Consider the following 11,201-nt stretch of genomic DNA (forward strand, 5'->3'; position numbering starts at 1 on the left):
GTATCATCTTTCAAAACTGTATTTTACCTGTTTTCTCATTTTAAATGTAATAGCCAAAAAATAATCCTGGTTTTCAGTTTTTTAAGAAGCTAGAAAGTGCACAGTCCCAAATAATACCATTTTTTATACCCTGACAGCTTCCTTATTCTTGCCTGGTGTTTCTTAGGAAGGTCTAGAGCTAAATGCTCAAGAATCTCATAAAATTAAGAAAACTGGTAAAAACTTGTAAGGAATTTTTGTCATTGCTATGTTCTAACTTACGAGTTTTGGTTAATATTCAATAAATCCCAATGGAATATGCTTTTAAGCATGAACAAAATACTGACATCTATTGGTGACTGGAATTACAGACCAGTTCCACATGAAAAAAAAAAAAGGTTTGAGTACGCAGCGAAAGAAAATTAATGGACAAATCACTTGTAAAGATTAATGTTAAGTAAATATGATCATCAGTGACTTAATCCATTTGAAGCAAGGCATATATTATAGTTTAATTAAATAGCACAAATCTAGCAGTTAGATTCCACATCTCATTTCAGAACAGCAGAAAATAAGTAATGAAACCTCACAGACTGAACATTTATTGCTTGGTCCCGTGACGACAGGCAAGCAAACCTGATGATTCAGTCCTTTATTTCTATACAGCAGTTGTCCTTGAAAATAGAAGGATTTAACTTTCTTTGCCTGAAACTAAAAATTTCGTATGTAGTTTTTTTGTAATGAAAAAGTGAACTTCAAATGTTGATACGCATAATTTCAGAGATCTTTTGTCCCTTCTCTATAATTAGTATTGTTGGGCCATGCCTCACAGTGGCACTGCAAGTTGACCAAAACAATCAAGACATATCAAGCACCTGTTGGCTATGCTCATTTTTTTCCTAGACGCTGATGGCTTGCCCCTTTTCCCAGATTTTAGAAATGAGATTTTGGTGTGATAAATTTCCATCACTGCTTCTCTTAAGACACCATGACTGCTGTTTAACAGGTACCTGTTAATATTGGAAAAGCATCACCATTTCAGCACTGACATACAAACACAAAGTGTTTTAAAAGCCAGGTCAGTTTCAGGTACAACTCTGATTGCAAAGATTTTACCTCTCCCATAAAACATGCCTATATTCCTGCCTCACTGAAACTATTTGTGCTTCCATTTACTAATCTTGTCATTACTCCTATTCTGCAACATCAATTACAGAGCTCAACTAAAATCCTTGCTTTTAACAACTGATGCCATAATCCTCTCAGCACACATTGTATCTGAACACTTGTCTCAATTCCGAAGAAGACTCTGAAAGAGCAGAACACTGCAGAACAAAGGCTGTTCACATGACTGATTTCATTAAGGGATTAAAAATTGCATTTAGAATGGATTTAATTACAACAGGTTTGATGAGCTTGGATAAATGAAGCCTAAAACGTACAGCAATCTGATTTAGGCTCTCCAAGACTAAGATACATAAGATAATTAAATCAGACTTCTTTTCCCTTTACAACAAAGAATTTTGAAATGAAAAATAGGTCAAATAACCTCACAGCAAGTTAATTCACACCAGGGGATGTATGCCACTCTTAAATTTTTCTTAATTTTATTAAAGACAGAGAAAATAAAGCATTGTTTATGCACACTGAACTTTCAATGTAAGTTTCTTCAAAACCCCTCCTCCCTAGGCAAGTAAAATTTCATATTAGAGTGTTCAGTGAAAACCAGACGTACAACATGCAGGTCCCAGGTCAGCATGACCCACCAGCAGGTGAGAGGCAGAGTGCTCAGCCTGCAGTGGGGCGGCAGAGGCACAAGTAACAGTTAGGGAAGGTCCTGCATCATGGAGGGACATGCACAAGAGAGGTGTGGAAGAGTGGGGAATCCTGTGCTCAGATTTCAATATCCCCACACACTTCTGCTCTACTGCCACCATGGCACAATTGTCCAATGAAATTCTGACAAAATCTACATTACAGTACCTTCGTCACCTCTAACAAAATAAGCACGTACAATTATTCTAATACTTAAATTACTGTTTTTCATTTCACAAAGAATGCACTTTTTTCTTACTTTTTAAACACACTATAGTCATATTGGAAAACTGTATTCTTCAAAGTGTCTTATCACTTTTGCATCAACATCCATCCAAACAACAGTGTTACAAAAGGGAGGATAGTAGAAATTAAAAGTGTTTGGTGATAAATCACAGCAATCAGTAAATACCCACTGAAATAGTTCCCTTATAAGCGCACAGAAGACAGTTAAAAAAACAAATAAAATGGATTTGAAAAGAGGCACAACAAACCCCAGTATTTTTAGCAAAATGCACTAGCAGCATAAAAAGGGGCACTTTATATTTTCTCTACATACCTTTCCAAGATCTGCAGCCTGTTTTAAAATACTTCTTTTTAGATCTTCTGCTCTCTTGGAATGAAAAGAATTACTTTGACTCTGGATGATAAATAAAATTTCTTTTAATTCTGTAAACCAGAAAATAAGAAGATTTAAAGACAAAAGAAGTTACTTAGTGCTTTGCTCCAAAACTACTGAGAATCCAGGTGTGTGTGAGAATCGATTGCACAACAAGCTATTTCTTTAATTACACAAATGTTTCATGAAATAGTAAAATTTAACACACAGAAAAAATCCAAAACTGTCCTTTCCAGGATTAATTTATAAAAGCATGACACGATTAGAAGGTGTGCAGATCTTACATGCCTACAGTTTATAGTAGCCACATTCATGAAGTTTCTTTTTCTCCAATATACCAGCCCTCCTTATTACAGAGTTAAAAGGTGTTAGTCACAGACCACCATCTCCCCTGACTAGGCAATGCATGAACATGAAGCAGAAAAAAAAAGATGCTTCCCCAATAAATAGTTTAAAACCCTACCAAGAAACAAACATGTGATGGAGAGACACACACGTGAGAACAATGAGGTAATACTCCTATCTAACAGGCCAGCATCAACATCTCATATGTGTCTTCACAGTGTTCAAAGGCATTGTAGTTAAGAACTTTAATCAGGAGAGAAGACTGTATGAAATTGAGAAGAAAATAATGAAGTAGCTTTGCAAATGTTTAAGGATTTTTTTTTAAAAGTGCTTATTAAAAAATACAAGTGGGTGATGAAGTAGGTAGCCAAATTTTCTTGATAGTAGTAGGTAGAATAATGCTTCAATACTTGGAAAGCTAATAAAAGCAGGTGGATATGATCCCATTTAGAAGCAGAGGACACAGCAGAGGACACCAAAGGATTTGATGATGACGGGGAAGAACACAGATGCCCTCTCCAGAATTCTTAACAAGTTTGATCAACATTATATAACTCACTCAAGATCATAACTAAGTATCAATCAATGTGTAAGATGAGGAGAACCAAACAATATCACACCTACTGTTCCTTTGGCCAGAAAAGGCCAAATTTTACAGATACTATGCAGAAAGGGTACAGATGAGAAAACTCTGAATATAACAGCTTAAGACAAGCATCAAAAGGAAAAAATTATTGTCCCATGGCATCTGTATAGGATGCCAAAAAATGAGGAGAAGGAACAAAGTGCACACCAAAAAACCTATGTGCTGACTTGGCAAATACAGTAGAATGAGTGGAGAACAGTGGAACAAAGGTGGAGAATGAATATCCAAAGAAGGAAAGAAAGAAGGAAAAAGAGCAGAACTGGGCAAATGAAAAAGGAACACAAGAAAAAACAGTAGAAACAAAAGTGAATTAACCACAGATATCTTCACTTAGATGATAAGACTGTGATGTCAAAGACTTGAGGATCAATTACATTCATTTGTTCCTCTGAACAGTTATTTATTTATTTAGACCTGTAGCAGCTCAAAGCTGCAGTTAAATGTTTTTCTACTTTTCCCTTGATAATCTTTTCCTCCAATTTATTAGCTTATTCAGCAAGACAGACTCTGAAACTGTGAAACTGGTGATATATTGTGCAGATGGCGTAAGCATTGGTTTAGGCACCAGTTTTAATTTCACGTTTCCCTAAAAAAAGTTCATGCTCTGAACCACCAAATGAACGGCTTGAGAAAACCGTGCTTATTAAAAACTTCTGAAGAGCAACTATTTGCTATCTAGCATGAAACCACACTTCACTGATGCTAATGAGAGTCAAAGGGCTAAATCTACATGCACAACACTGAAAATATCCTCAGAGATAAAAAGCAAACACTACATTGCTTCATATAATTACTGTTTTAGTATCAGTATATTTACAGACAGGGAAGCATCTGAATTACACTCAGTTTCATTTATGGTACATTTAACAACAACTGTGATATTCCACAGTGGAATACTTTCTAGGAGGAAGCTAACACCTACTTTGGTGTTACTGCTTTAGTCCAATGAAAGTAGTTTCTTCTGCTATAAGGAGTTTAAAGTACTTAAAAAGACATAGTCAGTGTATTAAAATGTCAACAGAAAATAGGTGTAATTTTAAACACCTAAACTGTTTCTCAAGTTGAGAAAAAGTCAACCAAGCAAGACAAAGAACGGAGTCTTTTGAAAGATTAATATCCAAAAGAGCTACTGATGTGTATACAATAGTTCAAAAGAGAAGAAAGAAAAAGCAGAGGAACTGAGAACCATCAAGAACTATATGGCCTGTTTCAAGCCCTTCCATGATTTTACCTACAGAAATGAGTTAAAAGAGACCTAAAAAAGACCCCAAAACTTTATTAAGGAGAGGTAGAATCTCATCTAGGGGGGCGAAAAAAAAAAAACAAAAAAGACAACGAGAACACAAAAAAACTATGTATTGCATCAGACCAATGGTCATTCTAGTTCAGTATATTGTCTTTAACGGCAGCAATAGGAAAAGCTACTTAGGGACACCACAAGACCTTCACTTTCCCCAGCGCTCCTTACACTCTAACAGCATTGCTAACAATTGTACTAGGAAATGCCAGAAGATGCACTGCTGCCTATTTCTCTTACCACACATTTATGGACTTGTCCCCTTTTGAAACTGCTGCTATGGTCTGTTTCCACAGCCTCCTGTGGCAGCAAATTTCTACACTTTCCTACCTGCTGTGTAAAATACTTTTGTTTGTCTGCCTTTAAGTGACTGCCTACTGAAACAGAATAGATGTCAAATGGTGGTTACATCACTAATGCACCATTGCAACATTGCTAAATATTACTTTCCTAAGTAATGAGATTATATTAAAACTTAGGAAAGCAGCATTGTCAAAAGAGAAAAAGAAAGAAAAAAAAAAAAAGGCAAAACCAAAACCTGTGGATGCCTTCCTGGGTGTTTTATGAAATAAGACTCAGCAGCTCTGCTGGGAGTGATAAAAGCAGCAACCAGCTCCTGGCTGTGCTATGAGATTGCACAGAAGGGGATGAAAGAACACAAAGAAGAAATGGACTTTGTTTGACACCAGATAAGGACAGGTGAACAGGGAAACTAATAAAGTTGCTATAGACAGGATGACCTTTCAATGGTAAAACGGGAGATAAATGAGTCAAGATACTTAATTTCATTTTCCATAAAACTGGTTATCTGTGTTAAGGACAGAGCTTGCAACTAATTCCAAAAAAAGCCAAACGAAGAAACAAAACTCGTATCTTCTCAGCACCATTCAGAGTTGTGTTAATAACACCACTAAAAGCATGCTAAAACTTCCTGGTATTCAGCTTTAGTGTCAGAACAAACACACAACTGCTCAGGAGCTACTACAACAGAGATATGGTTAAGCTCACTCCTTTTAGAAAAAGCAGAGCCAAGTCCTCAGGGTTTAGCAGAGTGAGAAGTCCAAGGCTACACAGCAGAGATTGCAAGTCCTTATCCAAGGTCTGTTAACTTTTTGCCAGAAGAACATCAGACTTGTCATCAGGAAAGCCAGAAGTCTGCAGAATTTTTATTCTCATTATTTATCGCATATGTCCAGCAGGAAAAAAATATTTTACTGTTATTTTACCTACTCATGTTTAACATGTTTCTTAAATACTTATTTCTAAGTTTTACAAACTTCTTATAATTTGTTACAAGTAATTGATAATAACCATAGTTATTACAAGTACCATGAGAGCTTACAATGGTAAAATTCAGTCTCCAGCTACATTTTTACAAGAACAGCTGCTAAGTATCATAACATTTTATTTTAAAATATAGTGTACTACATAAAGCAATGCATCAATTTCATAGTGCAAGTGCACATTTTCAGAAAAAAAAACACTCAACTACAAGAACTGCAAATATGAGATTGGGAAGTTTCTGTTTGATGAGAATAGATGAGCAAAGAAAAAAATACACAAAGTATTTGTGAATCAGCAAATAACCAATAATGCTGTTAGGCATTTAGGCACTGTTCACACAGCTCTTCAAAGCTTAACTGGTTTTATTTTACTAAAAAGGTAGCCACAAGTGAAAACAAACACAGACTATACAGAACTTACCTCTGCTTAATTTACTTGTTGTTCTACTTTTTTCAGACTTCTAAAAGAAAGGAGGGAAAAAACCAATATAAGGTACATGCAAAAACTCAAATATTTCTATAGAAATACACTGGCAGTCAAAGCATTCACCAAATTCTAAATGTATACATAGAGGTTTTAACCCATAAACTAACATGAAAAATAAGCCAAAAAAAGTGTTTCATCATCAAGAACTGAAACTGATATCCTACAGGCTTCATGCTTGCACACTAAGACAATACAGTAAGAGGATAAAAAGGGAAAAGGAATAGAGAATGCTTTTCCATGACTGAATTTATTCCAGAGCTCTTTCAGTTAATAGCAACAATGTCTTTTTTTAAAATTTTATTTAATATATATCTCCTGAGCACACGAGTTTGGAATATGGACATAAATATGAATGACTCCACTGGAATTTACTCAAGTATCCTAATGGTTTGCAAGGGAATTTTAAGAGTGCTGAGGAACAGCAACAACAACACAGCATTTACATCATTAACCAGGAAACCAAGACACATACAGAAAAATATCTTAGGAGCACGTTCAATCGCTTCTAATTAACACAGACCTCGTGGAAAAGTGTTTAAGAGATAGGACTGGAGAATGAGCTTTGTACTTCCTACAAAAACTGTAGGAAGGAAAGCAGAGCTTTCATTTACTGCACAGTTTCTCCCTGGTAACATCACCTCAGTGCTTTGGTTTATCCACATGTAAAATCAAAATCATCTTTACTAATTGCATAAGGATGATGTAGGATTTATCTTGGTTCAAGTGTTTTAAGACTTTCAGACAGAAATGCCATACAAGGCACTCCTTCAGCAATAAGCTCCTATGTAGTTTTTCTACCCTTGTGACAATTTCTATTTATAAATACTTCCCTCGCTCCCTTTTTCTTTTTTAATAACAGATCTATGTAATGCTTATAGGCCTACTTGCATCTGATGATCTCTCCTCTATATGTCTGACTTTTACACTGAAACACATAAGCTCCAACTTCCTTGGTAGCCCTCTGTAAAACCTTTTCAAGAATGACTGCACTGCATCCATTCTTATGACCCTTTTTTGCTGACTGGGTTATAAAGGTTAAAAAAATTCCTATGAGACTAAAGGTATTTCCACAACTACACAAAACATTCTAAGCTAACCTATATCAGAAACAACATAGGAGGATTAATTTTCTGTGCAAGCAAAAAAACTGTTTTGTGGTACACGGTGTGAAGCACAAGACATATTTTACAATTACCTTTATTAAAACACAAATCAAACAATTATTGCCTGCTACTTTCCTGTTAATGTTGCTTAAAGAAGGGGGGGGAAAAAAAAGATATTTTGGCCTGAAGAGTTCTAGGAGGATGCCTTCATCTGAGGGAAGGTTTTCAAAATCTAAATTATATCTTACATAAGAATGACAGCATTGAACAGCTGGCTCGAGACAGTAATGGGATTCAACAAACAGCAACTTCTAAGTCATGACAACAGAATGCCATTACTAAGTCTCCCAGATACACTGCAGCACACCAGCAGTTTGCAATAAGGGATCTTTTGTACTTAGGAAAATTACTATAGGTAGAGTAATCATCACCAAAACCAGAAGTTATTTAGAAATACATACCTCTGACTATACTTGTATTGCATTTGATGCGAGGTCACTAGATCTAAATGCCAGTTATAGATTCTAACTCTCGAACCATTCCAGTACTTTAATTTTATTTTCCTCCCTTTAATTTCTTTTATACAGACACACATGTTACAAATTTATACATCAAAAAATTGTAGATGTAAGTCTGTTAAAGGACTTGCATGGACACACCTAACACCCACCATGCTATTTAAAGCTAGGGCTAGCTCTGACTATTAGCTCTTCTAATCTGTTAATTTGAAATTTCATATGCAAGCTTTACTTGAGCCATGACTTGAGTATTAATATGCAATAATGCTAATTTAGCAGAGAGGCAGCCATTTCCCTCTCAACATACTATATATTTAACAAAACCAAGAAGAAAAACCTGTCCTTGAAATAACATGGGTTATATACTCAAAAACTTTTCTCAACAGCAACGACACCAACAACTTCTCTCTTATATGCCATACCAAACAGAAAGAGATGACATTTAGTATCAATAATAAATAAATATTCAATGCCACAGATACTAGGCTTTCTGTTCTGGTCTCTTCTAGCTTATTTTATAATATCTGTAAAATGTTCTTGCTCTAGCAATTAAAATTTATTACCTCCAGTACTAATAGTTCAGTCTCATCTTCTGCACCTTCAGGAACTACACTTACAGCAAAAGCTGAAAGAAAAAGCAGATTTTTTTCATGTTATAGAAGTTCACTTTCACAAGTGACAAAGTTCTGTGGAAAAAACCCAACAAAACCCACACAAACACTTAGGTAGACTTTTCACATTAAATGATACTATATTAGTAATAATCTTTACAAACGCAAGACAGTCTGTTCTTGCAGTATTTATACATTTGCTGCCTGACAATTCCCATGCCATCACTGAAAAAAAAAAATCACTCTGATGTGAAGCCAATTTATCTTGGCTTCAAGGCAAAGAAATCCCATACTTTTAAAAAAATCTAATCTGTTCAGTCCAGTAGTTCACTTGATAACACCATAATGTGCTCTCACGTGGGAGACCTGCAGTCCACTCTGTCTTCAGGTTCACGTTGGGATTACCAAAGCTTCACTTGGAACCACAGAAAGTGAGAGCAGCTGACAGAAATGTCTGGCAAACATGAAGAAGGGCATCATAGGCTTTGAATGCCATCTTTGAACAACAGTCAAACCTGGTAAAGTATGAGACCCCAAAGAGCTAATTTGCACAGACACAGCATTATCTTAAACCTTTTATAGTGACACCACCCAATGCATACACTTCTAGTTTGTACTAGAAAAATCAAAAGGATTCTCTGGTGGCATTTTTTTTCTTGTTGATATAGTCACTTAATCAATTTGTCTCAGCTTGCTCATTTGTGAAAGTAGTTTCATTTAACATGAGAAAGCCTCGCTAAGATTCCTTATAAGAAATCTTTCTCTTAAATGTACTAAAGACATGCAAATGAAAGTAAAATGTTATAATTTGGAAGGAATTCAAGATACTATGAATCCCCATCATGGTCAAATTGATGGCTTTCTTAAAAACGGGTGGAAAACTGATTCAAGTGGATTGTCACACTGCAAGTTTAAATTATTCATTGCTTGAAACTGATTTCAAAGCGAATTGCTAGCAACTGTCATTCCTTTGACATGCAAACCTAGAATATAGGAAAGCAACACAAGATTGTCCAAAGTCTGTGGTGCTCCATCTCTGACTACTTACATGCCTATGCTCTTTCAACCAGAAACAGAATTTCATCAAGTGTCTAGGAACTGAGGTTCACAATGACATCTCAGGTCCCAGTTAACTTGAATCTCAAACCACACCACTAGATTCAGACACCCCGAAACCATGCTAACACAGAAGATTCGTTGCCCATAGCCACATTTCAATATGGTCCTCAGCCAAGAAGGAGGAAACAGAACAATTAACAGTGTACCCCCATAATGTTGTCCTCAAGTAAATGGTTTTACACTTCTAGAGCACAGAGAATACCTCAGTCTGCCTATTATATCCCTTGCTGACAGTATGTTCTGAACAATTTCCTCCTCCTCTTCCAACATAAGAATAGCTACAGATTCAGGTAAGAAATATCTTCCCCTACAGAAACTAGATCCACACCTTCTACACGACATGATCCTAATTACAAGATCAACATAAAACACTCTTATACCAGTAGATGTATTAATTATGTAGTATAAGCCTTAAGTATTGCCTCATAAATATGGCTTACTTACAAAACTGAATACAAGTGGAATTTTCATGACTTTCAGTTTTTAATATGCAGCTGAAGAACAACACAAGACCTGAAAAGACTGTGATTGACAAGACAAGATGCCTCTCTCACCACGGTACATTCAATGACCCATGCCACACTGCTTCCAAGCTTTATGAAATATTAATGCACATGACCCTTGAAACAAATCAAACAATAATCAGATCACCTGAGGAGGAAAAAAAAAAAAGAGCTGTTTCACACTATGTCTTTGAGAGCATAGATAAAGCTCTCCAGGGAATTATTTAAACAGCCTACTTCATCTTGGTATTACAGAGCCACAGAATTGTTGAGGCCAGAAAGAATCCTGAACTGCCATCTAGTTCAACCCCTCAGAGTTGGATCCTCAGGACCTTGTCTAGTCAGGTTTTCATTATTTCCTAGGATAGAGACTCCATAAACTCTGAGCATCATCTTCCAGTGTTCATTCTTAGAATTAAAAAAAATGGAATTATGTTCAAATGGAATTTCCTGTAATTCCATTTGTGTCAACTCCCTCATGTCCTGTGAGGCACCAGAGTCTGGTTCTGAATCTTTACTGCTCCCCATCAGGTACTTACACATGTTGGCAAGATCCTCCCTGAACCTTCTCTATCTCAGCTAAACAGCTCCTTCAGCCTCTCCTCATACATCAGGTGCTCCAATCTCTTAATAATCTTCATGGTCCTTTCGTATGCTCTGCACACTTGCTGAGGGTGCATGTTATCCCACTGTCCAAGTCATTAATGAAGAGGTTAAACAGTACTGGAGCCATTATCAACTCCTGGAGTGTACCCTGACACTGATCAGACCACATGAGCCCATGGGAGAGCCTTCCAATGACAGTAACTCTTCCTTGCTCCAGACCCTCCCATGAGTTTCAAGGGCCTGGCGTTGCTGAAGATGGGTCTTAACAGT

General features: G+C 36.3%; 1 protein-coding gene across 1 annotated transcript in view; it reads right to left on the bottom strand.

The window, feature by feature from the left end:
• The window catches only part of LOC103808226 (beta-1,3-glucosyltransferase-like), a gene marked incomplete at both ends in the record, with an annotated part of 30,983 nt that extends 22,266 nt beyond the window's left edge, over positions 1–8,717 (bottom strand). Inside the window, 3 exons of the mRNA XM_009080998.1 lie at positions 2,354–2,463; positions 6,406–6,445; positions 8,656–8,717. Coding sequence (XP_009079246.1) covers positions 2,354–2,463; positions 6,406–6,445; positions 8,656–8,717 — 212 coding nt within the window. The remainder of the gene's footprint in view (positions 1–2,353; positions 2,464–6,405; positions 6,446–8,655) is intronic.
• Positions 8,718–11,201: the final 2,484 nt, after the last annotated feature.

This window comes from Acanthisitta chloris, unplaced genomic scaffold, assembly GCF_000695815.1.
Source record: "Acanthisitta chloris isolate BGI_N310 unplaced genomic scaffold, ASM69581v1 scaffold13070, whole genome shotgun sequence".
Taxonomy (NCBI): Eukaryota; Metazoa; Chordata; class Aves; order Passeriformes; family Acanthisittidae; genus Acanthisitta; species Acanthisitta chloris.